Source organism: Cyprinus carpio, chromosome A3 (assembly GCF_018340385.1).
Source record: "Cyprinus carpio isolate SPL01 chromosome A3, ASM1834038v1, whole genome shotgun sequence".
In the NCBI taxonomy this organism is placed as follows: Eukaryota; Metazoa; Chordata; class Actinopteri; order Cypriniformes; family Cyprinidae; genus Cyprinus; species Cyprinus carpio.
This window is the reverse complement of record NC_056574.1, coordinates 24,212,602-24,240,005: the sequence shown is the minus strand read 5'-3', so window position 1 is coordinate 24,240,005 and position 27,404 is coordinate 24,212,602. Positions and strand designations below refer to the sequence as shown.

The 27,404-nt window shown below is 37.0% G+C and overlaps 1 protein-coding gene across 1 annotated transcript in view; it reads left to right on the top strand.

The window, feature by feature from the left end:
- The window catches only part of LOC109087914 (voltage-dependent T-type calcium channel subunit alpha-1I-like), a 175,744-nt gene that overhangs the window by 115,884 nt on the left and 32,456 nt on the right, over window positions 1–27,404 (top strand). Inside the window, 16 exon segments of the mRNA XM_042725491.1 lie at window positions 2,324–2,727; window positions 6,447–6,598; window positions 6,965–7,150; window positions 8,906–9,023; window positions 9,870–10,025; window positions 10,813–10,900; window positions 12,798–12,958; window positions 13,796–14,272; window positions 16,121–16,182; window positions 16,184–16,219; window positions 19,785–19,908; window positions 20,021–20,089; window positions 24,514–24,692; window positions 24,797–24,923; window positions 25,843–25,968; window positions 26,266–26,355. Of these exon segments, the coding sequence (XP_042581425.1) occupies window positions 2,324–2,727; window positions 6,447–6,598; window positions 6,965–7,150; window positions 8,906–9,023; window positions 9,870–10,025; window positions 10,813–10,900; window positions 12,798–12,958; window positions 13,796–14,272; window positions 16,121–16,182; window positions 16,184–16,219; window positions 19,785–19,908; window positions 20,021–20,089; window positions 24,514–24,692; window positions 24,797–24,923; window positions 25,843–25,968; window positions 26,266–26,355 (2,555 nt within the window).

Genomic DNA, 27,404 nt, shown 5'->3' with positions numbered 1-27,404 from the left:
TAGAAACATCCAGAGCCACCGTGCACAGGCGTGTGCAGGAAATGGGCTACAGGTGCTGCATTCCCCACAGAGAAGCAGCACTGGACTGTTGCTCAGTGGTCCAAAGTACTTTTTTCGGATGAAAGCAAATTTTGCATGTCATTCGGAAATCAAGGTGCCAGAGTCTGGAGGAAGACTGGGGAGAAGGAAATGCCAAAATGCCTGAAGTCCAGTGTCAAGTCCCCACAGTCAGTGATGGTCTGGGGTGCCATGTCAGCTGCCGGTGTTGGTCCACTGTGTTTTATCAAGGGCAGGGTCAATGCAGCTAGCTATCAGGAGATTTTGGAGCACTTCATGCTTCTGCTGAAAAGCTTTATGGAGATGAAGATTTCGTTTTTCAGCACGACCTGGCACCTGCTCACAGTGCCAAAACCACTGGTAAATGGTTTACTGACCATGGTATTACTGTGCTCAATTGGCCTGCCAACTCTCCTGACCTGAACCCCATAGAGAATCTGTGGGATATTGTGAAGAGAAAGTTGAGAGATGCAAGACCCAACACTCTGGAAGAGCTTAAGGCCGCTATCGAAGCATCCTGGGCCTCCATAACACCTCAGCAGTGCCTCAGGCTGATTGCCTCCATGCCACGCCGCACTGAAGCAGTCATTTCTGCAAAAGGATTCCCGACCAAGTATTGAGTGCATAACTGAACATAATTATTTGAAGGTTGACTTTTTTTTTTGTATTAAAAAACACTTTTTTCTTTTATTGGTCGGATGAAATATGCTAATTTTTTGAGATAGGAATTTTGGGTTTTCATGAGCTGTATGCCAAAATCATCAGTATTAAAACAATAAAAGACCTGAACTATTTCAGTTGGTGTGCAATGAATCTAAAATATATGAAAGTTTAATTTTTATCATTACATTATGGAAAATAATGAACTTTTTCACAATATGCTAATTTTTTGAGAAGGACCTGTAGTTGAACTATACTTGTGCTCCTAGAATCCATGTTTTCATTATTATGCGGTAGAGGGCGCTAGTACACATCTTCTGTACAGAATTTCCAAAAAAACACAAGTAAAGAAGAAAAAGAAACAACAGATACTAACACATCTAACACGATCATCTGACATGAAACAGCATCAAAACTGTGTTTTGGAATAAAATGTTGACCGATGAAGAAGTAATAATTACAGTCAAGCTTTGGGGTGTTGATCCACTCCATCTACCTTTTGATTATCATTCTGAATCCAATTTATAGTCTTTTTTCAGCTCTTTGTTCAAAACTTTATTTCTTTTTTTTTTTTTTTTTTTTTTTTTTTTTTTATGAAACCTACCCACATTGAAGTGTTTAAAAAAGAATGCATGAAGCTAGAATATACTTAAATACTTAAAAGTATACTTTTATATATACTAGAAAGTGGGCTAATTTAGTCCCAAGGAGTATTGAACTAGAACTAGAGTACTAGAACACTGATTTTTGTATACTTGCTACATAAAGTATACTTAAAATATACTTGAACTTTACTTAAGTATACTTAATAAAATAAACTTGAAGTATACTACTTTTTGGTAAGGGATAGTTCTTCCTGAACTCTCATATATCACTTGTATTTGGCATCAAACATTTTGATTTATTCAGGTGAATTGATTCATCCTAAACTGCCCTATCTTGCTCATACTGTATACTGTATGTATATTAAAAAAGTTAAGTTTTTTTTAACAATTCATGTAAATGAAAATATACAAAAAAATTAAAATAAATAAAAAATAAATCACTGCTCAGCATTTTAAGTTTTTAAGTAAATCCTAAATTAATTAACATTTAAAATCAATTGTTAATTATGGTGTTTTTTATTTGGTTAAATTCAGTGAATTAGGATGTGTTCTATTTTTTATTTTTATTTTATTTTTATTTTTGGATTTAGTATCAATTCATTTGTAAATGTTTGGAGATGTCACTGTTCATTCATTCAAACCCCAAAATAATATGGCCCAAAAATTATGAATTATATCATCAAATGTGTTTAACAATATTGCCCATTTAAGTTGCTTCAGTGTATTTAGCTACTTTTGTGTTATAAAAAAATAGCTTGTAGCCTGGTCAAGTTTCAAAGTACCTTCCCTGACACTTCAAACCAAATAGAAAGTTATAAAAGCAAAGAGCAAGTTGCAGTAAAAACAAGAACAAATAGATCCATGTGTTTGCTTTTATAGTCTAATGACATTTGAATCCAAAGCAGCAGTGAGGCAGTTGTCCAAGAACCTGACAGGCAAAAATTATATTGTATTCTATGAAAATCAAACAGAAATGTTGAATTTTTTTGTCTATCTTGCAGCACCTCACTGTATGCATGATACCAAGTTGGACCACAGCTCCCAAACTCTGAAGAATGCCATCACCCTCTCCATCACCGCAAACACAGAGCAGTGTCCACAGTGTGCTGCAGCCCTGTCACTCAAGGAAGGGGCGGGATTGACGGGGCACTCGGCCAATGGGGAGGAAGAGGAGGGTGCGCTGGAGGAGACCGACAGGGATGAGAACTGCTTGGATGAGAAGGGGGACAATGAATCCGAGGACATGCCGAAGATGAAACGCTCCTGTTTAGGGAAATGTAAAGATATTTGGGATGAAATGAGAGTGAAGCTTTGGGGTATAGTTGAAAGCAAGTACTTCAACAGAGGGATTATGATCGCCATCCTCATCAATACAATCAGCATGGGCATCGAGCACCATAACCAGGTAATTTCACCCGCAGTGCAGTCAGTTCACATAATAAACCCAGTCTGAAGAAGTGTTCAACCTCATCATGTCACATATTACTGTAATAGCCGGCTCTTTCTGCAGTGCTGATGGAGTCTTCACAGGGCCTGCCATTCAAAGTAATGAGAGCATGTAGAACGGCCTTTGGAGTCTTGTTGGATTTCTTCTTGCCATGAAAGTACAGTTAATTATCTTTGGAAGATGTAGAAAGCTACTAATACTCATGCACAATCTCTCTATCTTGCTCTCTATCTCTCTCCCCTTCCGCCCCCTCATGTCTTCACTGCCTCGCCTGCATTGGGGCCTGTTTTCTCATCTCTGTGGGCTCTAAAAATATCAACAAGCAGGGAGAGACAGATATAGTCTCTCCCTGCTTGCACCACTGGCTTCTATTACGCAGCATTTTTAACATGTGAGACATCATGTAAATACAGCCTACGCAAGCAAACAGAGGAGCCCCTGTGTACATGCTCACATATAAACACACAGTATCTGTTCAATAGTACTTTCCTATTGTTAAACGAATCATGTGTGATGCCATCTTCTGCTGTGACTCTGTATGTTTTAACTTGACTCTCAACCAGCCTGGAACAGATCACAATATTTAGATGTGTGTGGGTAGTGTGTGTGTTTATGCTCATGCACAACATTTGATCAAATGAGTGTCAACGCACTCGGTCTGCACACACAAATGCATTTAAAGGTTCCTGTAGCTCTAAGAGTAGAGTGTGGCGCTAGCAACGGCAGGGTCATGGGTTTGATTCCCAGGAATTTTATAAACTGAAAAGCAAGCATTTTAAATCATTCTATATAGGGAATGAGCACCAAGATTGTACAGCAATTGTGGGATTGTCTGAGCAAGCAGAAAGAGCATGAAAAATTTGCAAAGTACTCAAACTTATGCAAGCTGAAAAATGCAGATTAAGTCTGTTAAATGTTGCATATTATTGTATGTAATTCATATTTCAATTCAGTTTTGCACATTCAACATGTGGATTGGATAACAAATTAAAGTGGATTAAATGGACAATTGAAGGTACAGTATGGTTCAACCAATTTTTAAAAAAATAAATAAATAAATAAAATAAATACATAAATTTCTTCTTTTTTCTGTGGAACACTAAAGAAGATATTTAAAAAAAGTTTTGGTTACTTCTGACTTTCATACAAATATCTGCTTTAATGTTCCGCAGAAGAAAGTAAGTTGGAACAACATGAGGGTGAGTAATTGGTGACAGAATTTTAATTGTTGGGTGAACTATCATTATATTTTAACTCCGTTACAAGGAGTGGTATTTTGGACTAATGTGGGTAGTATTTATCAACTGACACTTTTGTTGTCTCTTCCTGAAATCTTTCAGAATGCGTACTGCATTTAACACCTTGCACATCTGTTAATAAAGTGCATTCTATAAAATATGCATATAGGTGTGATATCCTGGTGGAAGTTGTGGGTCATCCGGGTATTTTTTTACCTACTGTTTATGAATATTGTGTATTCAGAGGCTCAAAACTCAACTGATGTACCTTCATCTACTGTATAGAATGGAAGTTGCCAAATTTAGATTCAGAGATAGCGCTTGACATTAAACTAGCCCCCTGTCTAAACATGCCCTATGTTGACGAACACTCAAAATGATTGACAGGCAGCAAACGCCTAAAAGTCTTCAGATTTGCTGAAAAATAGGTGTGATTTTTTCAAGACATATTTCAGTAATTTGTTGAGTTGTAGTGATTATTTAAGTTATTGTTATGGTTTACCAAAAATTGCTGTATAAATGCTTTATGTATGCTGTATTTGAGCACTGTACAAATAGGTTTGATAATTGATAATAGATAGATAAATTGATTGATTTAAGAGCAGTTTACAGTACAGCCTGTTGGAGGACAGAGAAAAAAGTAGTGATAAATATGGAAACGGGAGAGAGGCTATGTTTTTTTTTTTTTTTTTAACTGTCTTGTTTTGCCATTATTGCTCCTAATTGCTGTGTCAATATTCAATTTCTCTAAATGGCATCTCCCTGGAGCTGCATGTGGTTTAGTTTTCATTCGTCCTTCAGTTGTTTTCTCTGCCTTAACTCGTCAATGGAAAGATATTGATCAATAAACGGATGGAGAGAGAAGGAACAAAAGGGACAACGGAGGCAGTGTTCTCAAATCAGATTTCGCTTTCGCTCCGCTGGAATTTGGCCACCTTTTCACTTCTGCACATGAACATAATGTTATCAGTTGAGATAAGGTATAATGGATTTATGTGATGTCAGATTACACAGCATGGACTGAAGCAGATCATGGTGGTCTGTTGATCCCTTTCTAAGCACAGTAGATCTTACACTAGTCTCAGCCTTCAATGGACCACCCACAGTCTGTTCACTGATGCTTAGCGCACACAAAAATGGCAAGCACTGGCTTAAATCACCAGCTATAATCTGAATAGCTGGTTTTATACAATGTACACGACCACACAGGTTATTATTAGTTTGCCTGGAAACAAGATGTGGTACCAAGGTTAGTTTGTATTTGGCTGTAGTAGTAATGCTACCCTACCATTCTAAAGTTTGAGGTCCTTTAGAATTTTCTCTTTTTTGGCTTTAATAATGTTAGAGAATATTTCAATGTGCTATTTAAAATTTTATATTAATCAAAGAATCCTGAAAAAAGAATTGTGTTTTGCACAAATATATTAAGCAGTACAACTGATTTCAACATTGATAATAATAAGAAATGTTTCTTGAGCATCGAATCAGCATATTAGAATGATTAGATTTTGGAGAAAAGCTGGAGAAAACTCAGCTTTGCCATAACCAGAATGAAGTACATTTTAAAATAGAAAACAATTTTAAATAGTAATACTAGTTCAGAATATAACTTTTTTTTACTGTATTTTGATAAAATAAAAGTAAACTTGGTGAGCATAGGCGACTTATTTCAAAAACGTTAAAAAAAATCTAACTGACCCCATCATTTGAAACAGTAGTATGCACATAGTTACCTCATATATCATATTTGTATATTATTTACACGTGCAATGGGCATCAGCATTTTGATTAAGGTAAAATAGCTACATAATTTACTATTGTAGATAACTAAAGATATTCACAAGCAGAATCAGCTTTGTTTTTTGAATTTATTTGTTTTCTAATAGTACTTATTTTTGGACTGACAGCCATATTTACAGTGTTTTCCAAACATTCACAAAGACTTCATGTTTTTTCTGCACCATTCCGTGTTGTTGTATAACCTATTTCAAATAATCTGCCCCTAAACAATGCATAAAAACAAAACGATCCATGACTGGTCACTTTACGGGTCAGTCAGACAGTTTCTTGCTCTCTATGTAGGCAGTTCTTGGCCAGAATAAGCTGAAGACATGCAGTACTTACAATTCACATACAGTATCAGTCTACTCTCATCACCCCTGAACTATTTCTAACTGACATTCCACAAGGAATTGTTCAGGTTTAAACTCAGTTTTCTCTGACCTTTTAATCATATGAGAGGTTACAGCCAAACCGAGGAACTCATGCTTGCTGTCAAGAGCTGGTCTTGTCCATGCAACTATGCACACGATCTCTGGAACAGCAATGCAGTGATCTGAAATGACCTCTCCACATTTACCTCTTCTTTTATCCTTCCCACACTCTCGCTTGTCCTCAATGTCTCTCTCTCTCTCTCTCTCTCTCTCTCTCTGTCTACAGCCTGATGAACTGACTAATGTCCTGGAGATTTGTAACATAGTGTTCACCAGTATGTTCACCCTGGAGATGATCCTCAAGCTTACTGCCTTTGGCTTCTTTGAATATCTTAGAAACCCCTATAACATCTTTGATGGCATTATTGTGATCATCAGGTAAGTGCATTCTTTTTTATAGTTTGTAGAATGTCTTTTAAAATCATTGTGGGTGTTATGTATACTTTTTGCATAATATTTTATGTAAACTTTTTGCATATAGAAATAGTTTATTTTTGATGTATTAAAGAGTTTTAAGCTTAACATTCAAAATTATACTTTTGTAGCTTAAGATTTCATTTCTAGGCCTAGGACAACAGTAGTCAAGTTGACCTTTAAACTGTAAATATTTTGCCTGTGAAAATTTGATGAAATGTCCACACCTTTAAGCCTTTAAATTATATGTAAAAGGCATTGAAGTAGCAAAAAAATGTATTTATTTTTTTCTACATTATAATCAACACTTTTTTGTGTGTTTGTGTATAGTGTATGTGAGATCATTGGGCAGTCTGACGGGGGTCTGTCCGTCCTGAGGACGTTCAGACTGTTGAGGGTCATAAAGCTGGTTCGGTTCATGCCAGCTCTGCGCAGACAGCTGGTGGTCCTGATGAAGACCATGGACAATGTGGCCACTTTCTGCATGTTACTAATGCTCTTTATCTTCATATTCAGGTGGGTTGGTCTTCGTTATTCCATTCCACTGTGTTCCTTGACCAATTATTGGTGAATGAATATCAATGTGTGTTTCACGTCCAAGTGCTAACTCATAATCTCTGGCTGTACCCGGACGCATATTTGTTTGTAATAAACAGCACACACTTTATCACACAAAGTGGTGAAGGTTTATAAAATCCCACACCTGACAGTAGCTGGATCACACCGGGCTCTGCATGGCTGAGAGTCTCAGCTGCACAGAGTACACCTCAGCTTCAGCTGCGAGTGACAGGCCCATAAGGATCAGAGTGAGATTGATGGAGGGCAGAACAATAACACTCAGGCCCCTGGTGCCCACTGACTCACCCGCCTTCCCCCTGCAGCGCTGCAATTCCAGCAGAGTGCACCGAGACAGATGGAGGCTGCTGCTGGATCGAGTGCATAAACCAATCCCGCTGATCTATCTTTCTCACTCACGTTTTGGTTTCAGCGTCCCCCCCCCCCCCCTTCACCAACTATCTCAATTTATAACCCCTCATCTGAAAACAATGCCCTGATTTATGTCACTTAAATGGATAGAGTTGTCCCAAGCCTGTGGGTACAGTCAACAGGCTTTCGTAATTGTTAGCAGATGCCTAAGATGACGTATTGATGATGGGAATGGAGAGAATGAATCAGCATTACAGACTGGAAGCTGTATTTGTGCCAATTATTAATCGGCTTCATCATTGATCTGCTGCATAGAGAACTGTTGAACACAAATAAGGAAAGAAACACGTTTGTCTTTCACCGTGGGTTGTTACAGTTAAAAGTAGTGTAGTACAACACTGTTTTACTTTATTTATTTATTTGTTTATTGTATCATTTTTGTTTATTTTAAGTGGAGATCACAGTACTTTCCCAGTGATTTTTAGCCTGAAAAATATAAACATATAAAATGATAAAACATATTAATCAGACAAACACCATGGTCACAGGACCATCAGCCTTCTGATTTAAATATTTCTATGGATTTTATGTAGGCATAGTTTCTGCAAGGACTATATATTTCATATAGACTTTCTTACTGTCTTAAATTGTGCACAGCATTGTCAAGACAACAGCAAAGTTTATTTCGACCATATCTGCGAGTTCCAAGACAGAGCAAATCCACCACTGCTCTAATGCAGTCCCCAGATTCTGTTATTTTGTCCACTATTCATTTTTATTTTTCTTATCAGCATTGTTTTGCAGTTTTTAAGTAGTAAATCTGGCAGAAGGCTGCAAGAAATCATTGCAGTGCTCTGTACTTCGCCGCTTAGCATGATACACACTCTCTAGACCTACAATACCCATTATTCTTGCAGTTACAACAACTCCTACAAAGCCTTCGCACCACAAGTTAGCCTTGTTCAGTTGTAACTCACATATTTGGTTTAAATGTAACAAATAACATATTTACGATCTGATTACATAAAATCATTAATTAGTAACATGTTACCGCCAACACTGTTTGTATGTTTGTAGTATCACCCTGTCTCATTTATCTCTTGGTATGTGTTGCATTCTGCATTCTGTGATCCGTCTCTTCGGCGTGACTGGTCTCATCTCTGGCTGCTGTCCAACCAGGACATATGTCTCCTCACACAGCACTGATATCATTTTTATAGGCTCCTCATATCTGACAGTCTCATTCATCTCACATCCTGTTGAGGTTGATCAGAAACATACGGTATCAGAATATCTAAACGTGAGAGTAACATTCAGAGCTTGTTTGTCTGTTTGTTTCTGCAGTATTCTGGGAATGCACATATTTGGCTGCAAGTTCAGCCTGAAGACAGAGGCTGGGGACACAGTACCTGACAGGAAAAACTTTGACTCCCTGCTTTGGGCCATTGTCACAGTGTTTCAGGTGTGTAGCGCTCTCAAAACTCATCTCACTTATGAAAGCACTGCTGCAGGTGACGGGAAACACAGGGCAACTGGGAACTGGGTAAAAACACTTTTTAAACACACACACACAAACCTGTTTAACCTTTGTGGAGCTGAAAGGTTTAGACTACTACATGGTAATATTATATAAAATAGGTCACAAATTCCTTGGTATTTATTTATTATATTTGATTATATATATATTTCTATATCTCTTTGAGCATGGACCATTTTAAATTATGTAGTAAAATGCTGTATTTTACCAACAATTTATAACATAACTTGTTACGCATCTTATGAATCTTATAGAACCTCTTTGGGGAAATTTATGAAATTTGTAACACAGATAGAGGACAATCTCATCATTAACCACACGAAATTTGGTGTCTCAAACTCTCTAGCACCACCGACAGGCCAAATTTGCAATTATGTTTCTGCTAATAACTTTTGAACCATAAAGTCTTTAAAAGCAAAAAAAAATAAAAAATTCACTCTGATTATCATACAGAGTTGAATGTATACAAATATTAAAAATTTCTATGGGTCAAGATTTTTTTTTGCAATTTTGAATTTTCCCAAAAATCTACTTTTTCTAATTCATCCTTGAAGTGTTGAGGCAGGGTTGGAACTTAAGTCTTCAGGAAGTTAGCTCAATCTATCTATCTATCTATCTATCTATCTATCTATCTATCTATCTATCTATCTATCTATCTATCTATCTATCTATCTATCTATCTATCTATCTATCTATCTATCTATCTATCTGTCTGTCTGTCTGTCTGTCTGTCTATCTATCTTAGTTATATATTTTTGTGTTTGTGTGCAGATCCTAACTCAAGAGGACTGGAACATGGTTTTGTATAACGGCATGGCCTCTACCTCCCCTCTGGCAGCCCTGTATTTCGTCGCGCTCATGACTTTTGGGAACTACGTTCTGTTCAATCTGCTTGTGGCTATCTTAGTCGAAGGATTTCAGGCTGAGGTAAGGTACCCGCCTTAAGGCATTTGAGAAATTGAAGGTTTTGTCTGGTGCACAAAACAATCTCCGACGTAACAGGGCCAGTAACTTTAGGATTTAGCTGCTGAATATGAATATTTTACGCTCACTGAGTTAATTTGAATACATTATTGTGAAAAGCAACTGTTGGCTGTGGTGCTTTCCATAACGGGGTCAAATTTATACTGGTGTTTAGCAATAAAATGACAGCAAGAACATGGCGTGGCTCTAATAACTTACAGCTGTCCTGGGGCATTTTTCCACAGTCTTTTGTTGTTCTTGCTGGTGAATATATTTTCGATGTGCATGCTTGTATAAATAGCGCTTCACGGGCAGGTATGCAGACTGCAGGAGTAGGTTATCTCCCCAGGGAGCATGTAGAAGTGGGCCTCCAGGTTATGGTCTAGATCTGAGGCACTATGTGATGGTTAAGTGGGGAACTAGAGCAAATGCGACTGACTTTCAGAGGGAGGGCAGAGAGATTGACATATCTATTAAAAACTGCTCAAGGCTGTTTAGTTATTTAAAAAAGAAATTATATCCCTCACTTTTGTCTTTTATTTGTCTATAATAAACGTAGTGCTTGAATAACTTTGTCAACCCCGTAGTTAAGTATGGTTACAGTCACACACTTCGGTTATAACGAGTGAAAGCCACAGTCTATAACCAAACTGACTCTCTGTGCCATGTGAATGTAACTCAAGCTAACTTGTGTCATTTTGGCATTGTGTCCCTGTTGTTTTTTTGTTTTGTTTTGTATTGTCTACGACAGGGTGATGCTAACCGTTCCTACTCTGATGACGACAGATCCTCTTGTAACTTAGAAGAAACTGAGAAAAAGGACTCACTCCAGCTGTCCGGTACTGAGCTGTGGACTAACTAAGAAAGTGTTATTAAAGCAAAGCTGTGTTTTTCTATGTGTTTCAAGCCTTATGTGTAGTACTGTAATTCTTTTTTTTATTTTGGTTCATATATACTGTATATAGTAGGGAAGTATGTGATTTTGGATGCAGCGTTAGTCTCAAATTTTTAGTTATTATCATATTTAGTCAACCTTGACCTGTTTTTGTTTAGTCAAGTTTTAGTCGACTAAATGTCTGAGCATTTTAGTCTAGTTTTAGTCAGTGAAAACTTGTCATGCTGTATAATAGTTACACTGATAAAATATATATTTTTCACTCTCAAAATTATAATTGCAATGATTGTTGTCATTTGAGAAATTTATTTTTACATTTCATGTATTTCAGGTATTGCACCTTCACCAATAAGCACAAACCAACAGAACGTGAACTCATACACATTGTTTATTTGTGTATGAGTTCTAGTGCACTGATTTATTATAGGCTGTATTACTTACAAAGACTTAGATATTATAAGCTACTTAATATATAAATTAATATCAAAGACTTAGATATGCACATTATGAAAACTGGTAAAAATTCCTAATAGTAATTCCAATAATTCCCGATTGCAATAATGTTTCTCTATTAAAACAACAGCGGATGAGTAAGTGCATTAATTCAGTGAACAAAATAGTCGAGATCTAATGACAGAACACAGATCAATCACTAAACTTCAGCTTACTTGTTTGTCTGCGTTTTCAGTTCATCGTTGGCTCTTCTGCAATGAAGAGCAAGCGCATGCGCATGGTTGCCAGATTGCAAAAATGTAGCAAAACACAAGGCAGAAAATGTATCCTTTAAACAGAGAATTTCTGATTTGGGGATTTGAACATAGTAGAGGCACGTACAGTAGTCCACTATAATATTTTGTCTGCTTATTTTTTCGTCAAAAATAAAAAGAGATTTTTGTATCTTTTTTTTTTAATACAATTTAGTCTTGTCTTTTGTCGTCAAAGATATTGCATGTTGATATAGTCACAGTTATCGTTTATTGACCTTATTGCCATCTCGTCATCGTCTCGTTTTAGTCATGGGAAAAAAGCTTGTCAAAGAATATATTTCATTATAGTATTCATTAATGAAATTAACAACAGACAACATGCTACCCAAAATGCGATATCCTAAACAGTTTCAAAAATGAGTAACTGAGAGCAATGAAAGTGAAAAGTGAAAGTGACGTGACATTCAGCCAAGTATGGTGACCCATACTCAGAATTCGTGCTCTGCATTTAACCCATCCGAAGTGCACACACACAGAGCAGTGAACACACACACACACACTGTGAACACACACCCGGAGCAGTGGGCAGCCATTTTATGCTGCGGCGCACGGGGAGGAGTTGGGGGTTCTGTGCCTTGCTCAAGGGCACCTAAGTCATGGTATTGAAGGTGGAGAGAGTGCTGTACATTCACTCCCCCCACCTACAATTCCTGCCGGCCCGAGACTCAAACTCACAACCCTTCGATTGGGAGTCCGACTCTCTAACCATTAGGCCACGACTTCCCCACTCAATGCATTGAAATGTCTCATTAATATCTGATCAAAAAAAAAGTGACGCTGTGAGATCTGAGGACATGATGCAATGAATAATGCATGTACACACTGATGCTCTCAACAGACAGAAGACAAACTTACACACTCCCACCAGTGTTGCCTGGCATGAGAGGAGGCTTTAGAAATTCCAGAAATCACGCAAGCTTGAAACTTTAATAGGCTTGGTGAAATACTTCTTAATTCCGCACCATAAACACAAAACAAATTGTTTTTGACTTATTGCCAGCTAGCATTTCTCATGGCTAGAGTCCTTCGGGTGTGTTTGTGATCTAATCAGTCTTGGCATGTGTGTTTGTGCAGATCCCAAGATTTCCACTTTGACCCCTAATGGACATCTGGATTTGTCACCTGCACCCAACGCCAGGGGCCTGTACCCATCTGAAAGGCTGAGTTTTGCCTTGAGTTCCCGCAAGAGCAGCGTGAGCTCTCTAGGCATGGCTAGCCTGGAGCAGACGGCACTGGTGAGCTATTGTGCATGCTGCAGTCAAACTGCCATTCATTACAGGGTTTTATTTAACGAGAGGGCACCGAAGCTATATCATACAACTCCGGCAATCCAAAACCTCTCAAAAAAGCACAAAGAACTCAATAATTATCCATCAGCTCTGCATGTATTAGCATTTTACGAACCATTAATAAGACACTTACTCAGCACTTAGAGAGCCGTCTCTACTCATCTAGCTTGCACTATATTAGCATACACACAGAGGGTTGTTGAGCGGGCACTCGAAGAGCTGAGAGCAACTTATAAACTACATAATTATTTTTACAATGGTTTAAATAATTACAGCCCTTGTGAGGAGGTTGGCTTTTTATGAGAGTTCTTGACAGTGAGGGGAGAATTTGCTATGAGTTGAAAGCATGGTTTATTTGTGTGTGCCGTCTGTTGTTTTAGTCAGATTCACTAGGAATTATATACAGCAAATCAGGTAACACCCAAAACTTTAGTGCATCGTGTGGGATGGTTTTGGGTTTTAGATTGTGGATGTCACAGCAGACTAACACGATCAGAGATACTTTACGGTACAGCATCGTCCCACCACTGCAATCCAAACACTTGGACCTGAACCCGTCTCTTTGAAATACAGTATTCGTTCCACTAAACAGCGTTGTACCACCAGCTTCCTGTGGACAGTAGTAGCACTAAATTAATTATTAATTATGACTTTTGTGATTAATAGACAAATATATGTTCATTTTAATAACATAATGCCCTTTCAGAACAGCCTGCACACCTGTTGACAGGTCAGTCAGATTCCAGAACTGTTTGATAACAACTTGCATTCTATGTGTTGCAGTGTCCAGGACGAGCCTCTTTGTATCACAACTGGGGACGGCCCGCACGACCAGGAATATGGAGTCGCAGGTCAAGCTGGAACAGCTTAAGTCGATCCTCTAGATGCCTGGGAATGGGGGGCGGAGGCAGTTTAAGGGTCCGCAGCCCTCACTCTCGCCCCGCTGAGCAGGAGTCCCTGCTGTCTCCTCCGCCCCCTCCTCTGCACCCGCCTCTGCTCTCCAGACGCTTTGTCCCGTGCAGAGAACGCCGGGCTCTCTCTTTGGAGCTTCCTGAGCTGCTGCAGGTGCCTGGACCAGCCCTGCCTCCTCTGCATGCACGGCAACGCAAGAAGAGCTTCTCTGGGGGTCTGGGAAGCGTTGGAGAGCACCAGGACTGTAATGGGAAGACACCATCAGTCCAACCACAAATCATCAATGAAGTCTACCCTCAGGTCAATGCACGCAAGGACAGGGAGGATCTGGATGATGAGCTGGACTATGTAAGTGTCCATTAAAAATATTTTAAAGGGATAGTTCACCTATTCTGTAACCATTATATTTCAAACTCATATGACTGTCTTTCTTCTGTGGAACACAAAAGTGACATTTAGGCAAATATCCTGGGTGCTCTTATCCATACAATGAAAATGATGGGGACAGAGGCTGCAGAGCTACAAAAATTACAAAGTTATAAAAAACAATATTTAAAAAAGGAATGCACTATAAAAGCTGTTCAAATGAGTTCATGTCATATTCCAATTCTTCTGAATCCATACAATAGCTTTGGGTGAGCAACAGACTGAAATATGTAAGCCTGTATATGTACGTCTGTTTTCACTGATCATCCCTTCAGAATAGCTCTCAAATATAATTTACACATTTAAACTGGCACATCAAAACTGCTTATAATACCATTGACACTTAGTGTGATTGGCATCAAATCAGGCACAATGCATCTACACACCAGTAGCGAGGGGTGACTTTTTTAACCAGGTATACTGAGTGCTAAGATTAAGACCCAAACTGAATAATTACAAATGAGTTCAAATGGGTAAATTCTTCATTTTCTTTTCTGACATACTCCAGTTCTTGTTAAAACACACCAGACATGCTTATTCTGTGCATTTATAGTATTTTATGTGTGAAATCCATATTTTGTCCATCAAAAGTGTACTATCACATTAATTGTGCACGAGCGCACAGCAAAAAATAGACTAAAACTTTAAAGTTTCTAACTGATCGACTTCTAAAAACAAATGTATAACATTAGTTGTCTTTGTAAAGATATACTATATGTAGCTTTGGAGCCTCTGCTGTGACACTGTACATATGCTTCCAGCGTAAATACTCTCGTGAGTCTGCAGCTGCAGTGACTGTGAAGTTACGTTAAAGCAAAGCCCAAGTTTGGGGTGTGAAACAGTCTTCAAAACAGCCTTCATTTTCTCCCAACATCAGAGCAACTGAGGACACAGTTGATTTGTTTTATTTTTGATGATATTTTTATTTTTTTATAATTTAAAGAGACATGCACCGAAACGGTCACTGTGAACAGAACTGGTTTTGATAAGGTAAAAAGCGTGTTCTTTTATATGACCATTGAGGCATTTTAACCAAAGTATATTATAGACGTTTCATGAAGACCCTAAAGAATCATACCAACTTGTGGAAAATGGGCATCCGATGTCCCCCTTTAAATGCTGTGGCAAAGAAAACAACTCAGCCAGGATGCAATAAATCTGTTTTACTGTATATTTGACCAAATACATTAAACCTTGGTGAGCATAAGAGACTTCCTTCAAAAACATAAAAAAGTGTTACCCGACCCCAAACTTTTAAACAGTAGTGTATGGCTTCAGAAAACTTATTTTTTGTTATTTATGGAGCTCTAGACATTGGTGTTCCATGGAAGAAAGGGATTCAAATGTTGGAACCAAATTGTTTTGATAAAATACATTTGTCTTTTAAATGGGAATTTTTGTGGATTATCTTAAGTTAGATTGGCCCCTGCAAAACAGCGTCTGCACACAATGTATATCTTTTTGAAGCAGAGCCAATTGCACATATAATCAACTACACAATGAAAATTACCCAATTATTATCTGTTGAGGAGGAACGCTAACAGATGGCAGTAGGATTTCAGTTTTTAATTTACAGCCAGACTCTCTTGTTTTGTAAGCAATTAAGAGTAACATGGCAGCTCCAAGGGGACCTGAAACATTGGAAATAACTGCTTCAACTATCAAACGCATTTCCAAGAAAGTTCTCCCACCCTGGATACTGCAGAATAAATCTTAGTCCTCATTTTTGCCAACAGATATTCAACTAAATACATCTTTTTCTGTCGGCAGAGTCTATGTTTCCGGATGCAGAAGATGATGGAGGTGTACAGACCAGACTGGTGTGAGACCAGGAGACTGGTCCGTCTTCCTCTTCTCTCCCCAAAATAAGTTAGTCCTTTCACTGTCTCTTCTATGTCAGTACATAAAGCTCATGAACATACTTTATAAGACCTAACGGAAGCTGTTTCATCTTTTTACCTTGCTTACACACAATATACATTTGTGGTCAAAATTTTACATACACTTTGCAGAATCTGCAAAATGTTAATTATTTTACCAAAATAAGAGGGGATCATACAAAATGCATGTTATTTTTTATTTAGTACTGACGTTTACATATAGTCCACAAGAGAAATTTAATACAGTAGGTGGACATCCAAAACGTTGGTTCTACCGCCGCTCGTACCGCTGCCGCGGCGTCTGCAAAGTGCATTTGCAGCTTTTGACCGCTGAGTGGCGCTTTAATCACAAGTTTTCAAACAAGTGCATCAAAGCACATTTTCGCAAATAGACATCATTTTTGCCTCGCTGATGTGTTACATTTGACGGCTGCATTCAGGGAAAATGAAAGAAAAACACTATAGTTAAAATATTTAATATTCACAGATGAAAATTTGGTAATTATGAAGTTATGTGCATTTCTTAGAACGAATTCAAGCAGGATAAATGTCAAGCCTGTGCCTGAGCCTGTGCTTATATTTTCTCTAAGCTACACAGTATTACACCATATTTTAGATTTGACACATTTAATAGGTGTGCAGTATTATTTATATAATATGAATTATGTGTTATATTATTCAAAATAAATTGTGGTTTACTTTGCATCGGAGCATTAAAAGTGGTAGCCTATTTTAGTGAGCTAGGCTAAATGGATTTATATGCAAAATGTCAATATTCTCATATATTAGGCCTATATTTTAATTTATATTTTTAAATTCCTTTAATAAAACAACATGCATTTTTGTTATTCGTTACCTGTCCTTTATTTTGACAGACAACTTCTTGGGAAAATATATTTGTCTGTACACTGATTAAGAAATTGTTGCGTGTTTTATAAATTATTTTCTTTATTTTAGTAAAACGTGAGGCACTGTATAATTTTGTTCCCATTATTTAGGCCTAATTAAAACAAGAAACGAATTAATTAAACCTGTACGATTTAGCTAAATCATTGAAATTCTAAAGAATGGACGGATTAATAAAACGTCCTCACGATTAAACTCAAGTTCTCTCATTATAATCACCAAAGTGCAAATGGTGTAAAAAAGAGCTTCATTAATAGACAACTTCAGTGATTTTAAAGGGAGCCGCCGTTACTTGCTTACATAGAATTTAAGTTTAAAAAAATAAAATTGCAGCCGCATTTAAATTTAAATTACCCATTTTGGTTGTCTACCATCTGTAGTTAAATAAATAAAATGACTCTGATTCTTAATTCTGTGTTGTTACCTGGATGATCCACAGTTGTGGTTGTTGTTGTTTTTTTTTGTGATAGTTGTTTATGAATCTCTTGTTTGTCCTATACAGTTAAACTGCCTGCTGTTCTTCAGAAAAATACTCCAGGTCCCTCAAATTATTTGGTTTTCCCGTATCTTTTGTGTATTTGAACCCTTTCCAACAATGACTGAATGATTTTGAGATCTATCTTTTCACACTCAGTGAAATATCTTATTCAGGTCAGTATTAAATAAAAAAATAGCATGCATTTTATATGATCCCTCTTGTTTTGGTAAAATAATTAACATTTTGCAGATACTGCAAAGCATACTGTATGTACAATTTAGACCACAACTTTATATATTTTTAAATGTTATATGCTAACTGTGAGTACTCAGTTCATTTTCAATGTGAAAATAGCAGACGAACAGACACATAGTTTTGTTTTCTTAGCTGTCATGTGTGATTGACCTATCAGGTGATTATGTTCACAGCCAATCAAATGACATTTAACTTTTATATGGTCAAAGAGCAAAACTTGTCACTAATAATAAATAAATGCCATTTTGTAAATGCTGTTTTATTTTGTTTGTTTTGATAGTTTTATTAGCTATCACTTACATGAAACAGAGAGTATTTACAGTAATCACAGCAGGTTTTTCCAAAATGGGTTTTGTGTGGTGATGAAAAGGCTTAAAAATAATGAAATGATAAAAATGAATAAACATTCAAATAAATTGATACTTATTAAAAAAAAAAGAATCAAAATGAAACACTAAAATTTGTAAAATATATTTGTTTAAGGGTTATTATAAGTAGCTGGAACTATAGCTAAATAAAAACTATAGTAGTATCTCAATAATACAAAATTATGACTTTTTACCTGTATGTATTTTGACCATTAACTGACTTCACGGAACTGTGAACATGCTAATTTGTTGTTACATTTTTGAAATAACTTAAAATCTCAGTGGGTACTTCAAGTAAATACATATTTTAGGTCATATGGCTTTGGCTGATAAAACGTTTGGGAATACCTGGTCTAAAGTAATGCTTTTGCACCTGTGCTGCTGTGTCCCATATGGCCTCATCATAAGCAAAACCTGCTGGCAATCATGCACCTTCTTGTCTCTTTACAATTAAAAATTACTGAAGGGTTTTGTCAGGAAAGAGTCAAATCTGTTCAGTCTAAGCAAAATTCGAGAGTGCAGCTGGAAGTTGTTTTTCATGGACCTCATTATAGCACAAAACAGATTAGTAGTTGCTCCACACCCAAGAGCAGGCTGAAATTAAGCAGATAAAGGCAGGCTTGTGTCACAGGGTGTTTCCTATAGTGCCACTGATTTGATCTCTGAATAACACAGAGGGAAAGATGCCTGCACACCTCCTCTTCTCTCCTGACGGTAACTCAGCCAGCGTTTATTCTTCTATCCCTGCCTGATCAATAGCACTGATGGGCTGCCAGCTCTTTAGAGGGTGGCTTGATTAGGATATTGATCTGTGTTAGCGAGATAGGAGCTGATTATTCCCACCCTCTGCCTGTCAGTCTATTTTTTCCAAACTGTCTAGTCTTTGAATATCCAGCTAAAGTTTGGGCTGCAGCAGAAAAATTGAGATATTTGGCTGTTCCAAAAACTAGTGAACTGCCAGAATGCACTGTGACAATCTCCATGAAAAAATAAATCCAAGATAGCAGATGAAGTGAGAGTCATATACTACTGTTCAAATAGTCATTTATTTTATTTATATTGATTGATTGACTGATTGATTGAAAGAAGTCAATACTTTATTTCAGCAAGGCATTAATTTGATAACATTAGTCATTAATTATTTTACAAAAGATTGCCATTTTAAATAAAGTCTGTTTTTCAAACTTTCTGTTCATCAAAGGATCAAGAGAAAATGTTGTATCGCAGATTCCACAATTTATTACCATTTTCAACTATTTTCAACTGTGATAAGAAATGTTTGTTGAGCAGGAGTTCAGCATATTAGAATGATTTAAAGGATTGTGTGAAACTGAAGATAGAGTAATGATGCTGACAACTGTAGAACATACAGTAGAATGATCTAAATCGCTCACTTGTGAGATTCTAATGGTTTGGATGCTGTCTGTGTAGGCAGCAAGGCAGCTCACTTGGTTTCGGAATAAAGCTATTTACTTCTACTTTCCCAGTCTTTATCTTTTAGTTTGTCTCTCTATATCTCTATTCCTGACCTCCTCCTTCCTCTTCAGGTTCAGGTTGTTGTGCCAGTCCATTATAGCCCATAAGCTGTTTGACTATGTGGTGCTGGTCTTCATCTTCTCAAACTGCATCACTGTGGCTCTGGAGAGACCCAAGATCCTTCAGGGTAGCCTGGTAAGACTTGAGGCCACTGGATCTTTGATTCAGTTGTTTAATCTGTTGTTAGTTATTGATGATTTCCATTTTGTCCACGAGCAGATAGATAGTCCTTCTTCTCTTTCTGCAGGAGAGGCTTTTCCTCACCGTGTCCAATTACATTTTCACAGCCATATTTGTGGGGGAGATGACACTTAAGGTAAATATTTACATTCACAGCATAATATTGTGCTGATTTCAGGACTCCCATGTATAGTTTTTTTTCTTCCTTAATGCACTGCTAAACCTCTGATCTGTGTTGGTGATTGTTTTCACAGCAGTTGCAGATAATGTGACTATATATATATATATATATATATATATATATATATATATATATATATTTTTTTTTTTTTTTTTTTTTTTATGTTTTAATGTTTTAATGGTTTTAGTACAATATAATCCATTTAGTTATGCATTTAACATACAGTGGGGTCCAAAAAACCACCAGTGAAAATGTTTCTATTTTGCCTCTTTCTATTTTAATGCAATTTTTCCATTACAAATAGGGGTGTGAGATATCACGATTTTTGATTGTGGACAATTAAAATGTCTCCACGATCTGCTTTTGAAGAAATATTGTAGTATCGTGCTACAGCGCACGTTCTATCAGTTGCAGCTCTGGCCCCGCCGTCTCAATATAGTGCGCTAATATTGTAAAAAACACACATGGTTCACATATAAACATAGTTGGTTATGTCTAAAGAGTAAGTAAAAAATGAGAGAAAAACAGATTAGTGCCTGTATATTAGATGTGTGTGGGTCTTAATGTAACAGCAGAATAAGCCCTCATTTACACTGCAGGTCTTGATGCCCAATTCTGATTTGTTGGCTATATCCGGCAATATATGTGTCCATTTAAACGTTCTTTCAATTGTGAGAATTTTTTTTAGTTTTTTGCCTGTAGCTCAAAATAGCCTGTGCGAATTTACACTAATTTTCCCAGCACGGGTCACATATGACGTCATTAAACCGCAAAGAAGTCCCAAATTGTCACAGTTTTAATGACGTACAGAACGCAAAACCTCAGAAAATCCGATCTGCCTGTTTACATGACAGCCGCATTGGCACATATCTGACTTATATCCGGTCCCAAATTGTCACAGTTTTAATGACGTACAGAACGCAAATTTTTTTTTTTCTTATCCGATTTATTTCCACACACGTCATAGAATGAGATCCGATCTGATCTTGTCATTAAAGGGAAGTTCATCCCAAAATGCGTGCTGTTTTTTTTTCATGTTGTTGTTGTGTTGTTTTTTTTTTTTTTTTTTTTTTACTGAACATCAAGGAAGACAGATCCGATTTGTGTCCCCATTGACTTTGAATATAGGGGCAAAAAATACTATGGCAGTGACCAGCAACGAGGCCTAATTGTTTTTTTTTTTATAAATAAAATAAATGGCTTTGATGCTCATTTTTATAAAATAAAAATAAAAAACATGGCTGTAATGCTCAGACAACTCGAATCAGAATTCACCCATCTGCCGCTTGTCATTAAAGGGATAGTTCACCCAAAAAAGTGAAATGTTGACTTAAAAAATGAATATACTGTACATTTTTTGTTTTATGGTGTTTACAAAAACTTACTGTCTGTCAGTCACATGATCATTGTCAAATTTGCTCATTTGATCAGAAATAATGCAAAATGTTACAGTTTTTTTTTTTTCAACTCTGTGTATGAAAGAATATTACATAATACATCATTATATTATACTTTGATGGATACTGAACAAAATTACATGCACACAGATTTGTTAAAGACATTGTTAAAGAATCTGGTTGTTTGAATGGGCAATTAGCTGAATATTTTACAGTAGATGAAACCGAGTGTGTGTGTGTGTGTGTGTGTGTGTGTGTGTGTGTGTGTGTGTGTGTGTGTGTGTGTGTGTGTGTATCTCTAATCCATCTTCCTTTCGCTCTTTCTCGCTCATTTTCACACACACTTTCTCCTCTGGACCTCTTGAGAGTGGGGTATTATGTTTGCTAGCTCTCTCATGGCAAGCAATTAAGCAATGATATTAATTAGAGCCAGTTTCCCCTTTCAGACACAGTCAATCTCATAGACTAGCCCATCTATTCACCTGCAAATGCTTGGCACTTGTAGGTCATCAGTTATGTAACTTAATCAATTATTGGGAAATGGAACAAACAAGAGATACCCTGTCAAAAGCAACAATCCATGACATATTTTCTTTTATTTATTTTCTTTTATATTTTCTTTTATTTATTTTATATTTTATTATTTTCCATCCATCCATTCCAAACTGCTTGTCCTATGTAGAGTTGCAAGTATTTTTTTTTATTTTTGCATCCATTTTCCAAACTGCTTGTTCTGTGTAGGATCATGGATATTATAGTTTTTTTAATTTCATTATTTTATTAGTTTTATAATAATATATATTTTTAATTTTGTCTCATAATAATTTTACACAAATATAATTGTATTTAGATGTTTAAGATGGCATTTCATGCATTTGTCATCATTTGAAATTTCATGTCAACCACCAATACATAGTTAATATACGATGATACAGAGCGTATCTTTTACTGTGGACATTTTTAAAAGAGTTGGTGCAGTGGGAGACACAAGTCAAACAATGATTCCAGCTTTCTCTCGAGGACCAGAAAATCAACAATTACAGTTCATCCTTGGGGAGGCAGATTCTGCAAGCTACAGCAAAAATATACCTACCGGTATAACATAGCCTGAGGGGCAGTGGATGATTTTACTGTCCCCAGCCCACCTACACTCCACTAATAGGAGTTCTGCAAGGAGATCTGCTCTCACTCAAAAAGTACTTCCTTAAATTGCTAGTGTGAGTGTCACATTACTGTACTAGCTTGGTATACTGTACATCACTGATTTATTATTGGCTTTCTTTGGCAGTATTGTAAAGAAACTGTCAGACTAATACAGCCAACATTGATCCCAAGAAAGAGCAGTACGGCATCACATTTCTTAAAAGTGCATAATTCTCTCTATCTATCTCTGTTTTCTTGCTTTCTTTGCTCTTCTCACTTTAGACCTTAGCCAAAGTCAGACCGTGTGTGTGCGCGTACTGTTTCTTTCCTGTCACTCGTCTTGTTAGTGTCACAAGAACCTGCCTGGGAGGCCTAAGTCTGAGGTCACCTCGGCGCTTCAATGGTTTTTGTATTTTCGTCACTTTTTCTGTATTTTAGTTTAATATTTTTTGCTGTTTTTTCTAATATATTTTTTTTTTTAATCACCAAGTCATATCTCACAGCCAAGTACAGCTCCCTTGACTACATCTGCATCTCACCACTGATAAAATGGTGGATTTTAGATGTAAATTGTGCAGAGCTAAGTAGAGTTATAAAAACAGCTCTACAGGAAGCACTATTTTAGGACTTCAATTAGAACTCTTGGCTTGGCTTCCCTTACGAAAAATAAGTTTATTCAAGTGTGCTATTAGTATACTTCTTTTAAACTAAAATAGGAAAGTATGCTTTTACTTTACTTTGTATGTACTTCTCAGAAATGGGATTTATTTATACTTACAAAAAGTCTAAATATAGTTGAACTATACTTGTGCTCCTAGAATCCGTGTTTTCATAGTTATACAGTAGAGGGCGCTAGTACACATCTTCTGTACAGAATTTCCAAGAAAGCACAAGTGAAGAATAAAAAGAAACAACAGATACTAGCATATGTAACACGATCATCTGACATGAAACAGCATCAAACTGTGTTATGGAATAAAATGTTGACCGATGGAGAGGTAATAATTACAGTCAAGCTTTGAGGTGTTGATCGACTCCATCTACATTTTGATTATCATTCTGAATCCAATTCATAGTCTTTTTCAGCTTTTTGTTCAAAATGTTATTTCTTCATTTTTTTATGAAACTTACCCACAATAAAGTGTTTAAAAAAAAGAATGCATGAAGCTAGAATAAAATGTTTTTGTTTACGAGCAGATACCCTCTTCTTTCTTTGGATGTTTTGTATGTTCAGATATTCATATAACAAAAATATACAAATTAAAACCTAAATAGGGAGATAGTAGTATACTTAAGTAAGATGTAAAGTTCACTTTTAGTATAATTGCAGTACAAACTACAAACATAGAGGTAAACTAGTTGTGTACTCAAAGTTTGCTACTGTTATACTTAAAGTATACTTAAAAGTATACTTGAAAGTGGGTCAATTTAGACCCATGGAGTATTGAAACAGTACACTTACAAGTATACTACACTGATATTTGCATACTTGCTACATAAAGTATACTTAAAATATACTTGAACTTTACTTAAGTATACTTAATAAAATAAACTTGAAGTATACTACTTTTTGGTAAGGGTTGCCTGGAGATCACAAACTATGACTTTGTCTGTTTCTCCACTTCTGTAAATGCTTTGATCGATTCCAGCAAAGATATGTAAGCAAAAATCACACAAGTATGAATTGGAATGAATTTCAGAATCAGATTAGAGGACCAGAACTCAGTGTTACACAAAAGTCCATACAGTATTACACCAGAACAACAAAGATATACATCACACAACTACTTGAACTTTTTATGCTGTCTATTTGAGACATTGTTTCTTTGTTTATTGTAGGTGGTGTCTATGGGCTTGTATCTTGGAGAGCAGGCGTACTTGCGCAGCAGTTGGAACATTTTGGATGGTTTCCTGGTGTTTGTGTCTCTGATTGACATTGTTGTGTCGATGGCGGGCGGAGCTAAGATCCTTGGGGTGCTCAGGGTTCTCAGGCTTCTGCGCACACTGCGCCCCCTCAGGTACAGCCAAAACAATTGCAAGCATTCATGTGGCATTGCCCAACAAATGCTTGGTTTATAACTTGTAGATACTAAATGGTAAATGCTTTTTTCCCTTCTGACAGGGTTATCAGTCGAGCTCCTGGCCTCAAACTGGTTGTGGAGACTTTGATCACCTCTCTGAAGCCTATAGGAAACATAGTTCTCATCTGCTGTGCCTTTTTCATCATCTTTGGCATCCTGGGAGTCCAGGTAAAACATCTTGTCTTTTCAAACTGAGGCTACCTCAGATGTTTCAGAAGGATTTTGAAAGCAACTTTTTAAAAGAAATCTTTGTAACTTTGGTAAAGAAATCTTTGTATCTTTGAAAATTGAGTTATTAGGATTATTTGCAAAATGTACAAACACTAAAACCATGTGGCACTGAAGACAGGAGTAATGGCTGCTCAATATTCAGCTTTGCCATCACAGAAATAAATAACATTTTAAAATATAATAAAATATAATTTTTTATTTTTTTATTTAAATAATATTTCACATTACTGTTCTTACTTTATTTTTTATTTTTGATCAAATAAATGCATCTTAGGTAAGCAAAAGAGAGTTCCGCGAAAACATTTTAACATATTTGCATAGTAGTGTTTATATCTTAGTGAAAAAAAAACAAGAACAAAAATAAAATAAAACCTTTTACTTCAGATATTTTGGCCTTTGAACCGGGGACTCATTACCTACTGAATAAAACCTTTCTTTTGCCTTACCTTACCTTAAGTTTTTTGAAGGTTGTTTTTTCTGCGACTGGTGCCCCCTCAAAAAAAAAAAAAAGAAAAAAAAAGATATGTGATGCCTCAGGGGGTCCTAATGCCTTTTGTCTTTTTTTCTCACCAGATTTTCTGCTTTATCGCACTATCATACCCTTTCTCTCTTTATCACCACTGCTTTCACATTAAGTTTCTTTTCATTTTGTGTTCATTATTAGTTCTTATTCCTTTCTAGTGCCGCACCTTGTTCTTTTTTTCATTGAGAATGTTTTCTTTTTCTGTCCTGGTCTTCTTTCATAACACCCTTTTTCTCTCAAATATCCTCTGCTCTGACAGTTTTATTAAAGAGCTGCTTGAGTCGTGTGGCGTTGAGTGACATGAAGTGTGTGCCATTTCTTTTGCCTCAACAGCTTTTCAAAGGCAAGTTCTACCACTGCTTGGGCCTGGATGTCAAAAACATCACCAACAAGTCTGACTGCCTCTTGGCCAATTATAAGTGGGTCCATCACAAGTACAATTTTGACAACTTGGGGCAGGTTAGTTTGATTGCTGACTGAGCTTATTAAATTACATGACAGATTCACAGAATTCCTAATATTGAGCAACTCAGTTTGTTGCTTTGTTTGATGTACCTTTATCTGTGTGCATCTATAACAGAATTACCTCTCATGATTCTTTACTTTACACATGGTTGTCTATCTGTCCTTGCACCTTATTGTCTGTACAACCCCCACCTGTCTTTGTTTGTCCCGCTTCTCTTTCCACCCATCTCCATATTTCTGCATGTCCTTGTACAGTATGTGCTTGTATGAATAAGTGTTTATGTTTTACAGGCCCTGATGTCCCTGTTTGTGCTTGCATCGAAGGACGGCTGGGTCAACATCATGTATCATGGTCTGGATGCAGTAGCAGTGGACCAGCAGGTAATGCTCTTCATGTAACATGTTCGCTGCTGTTCCCATCCTGCCCTCTTGATAATACTAAGCTGGTGAATATAAATTGTATGTATTTATATATACACTCACCAGCCACTTTATTTGGTACACCTATTCAATTCCTTGTTAACACACATTTCTAATCAGCCAATCACATGGCAGCAACTCAATGCATTTAGTCATCTAGATGTGGTGAAGACGACTTGCTGAAGTTCAAACCGAGCATCAGAATGGAGAAGAAAGGGGATTTAAATGACTTTGAACGAGAATGGTTGTTGGTGCCAAACAGGCTGCTCTGAGTATTTCAAAAACTGCTGATCTACTGGGATTTTCATGCACAACCATCTCTAGAGTTTACAGAGAATGGTCCAAAAAAAGAGAAAATATCCAGTGAGCGGCAGTTGTGTGGACAAAAATGCCTTGTTGATGTCAGAGGTCAGAGGAGAATGGGCAGACTGGTTAGAGATGATAGAAAGGCAACAGTAACTCAAATAACCACTCGTTACAACTGAGGTATGCAGAATATCATCTCTGAATGCACAACACGTCGAACCCTGAAGCAGATGGGCTACTGCAGCAGAAGATCACACCGGGTGCCACTCCTGTCAGCTAAAAACAGGAAACGGAGGATACAATTCACACAAGCTCAACAAAATTGGACAATAGAAGATTGAAAAAAACGCAGCCTGGTCTGATGAGTCTCGATTTCTGCTGCGACATTCAGATGGTAGGGTCAGAATTTGGCATAAAGAACATGAAAGCATGGATCCATCCTGCCTTGTCTCAATGGTTCAGGCTGCTGGTGGTGGTGTAATGGTGTGGGGGATATTTTCTTGGTACACTTTGGGCCCCTTAGTACAAACTGAGCATCGTTTAAATGCCACAGCCTACCTGAGTATTGTTGCTGACCATGTCCATCCCTTTATGACTACAGTGTATCCATCCTCTGATGTCTACTTCCAGCAGGATAATACACCATGTCACAAAGCTCAAATCATCTCAGACTGGTTTCTTGAACATGACAATGAGTTCACTTT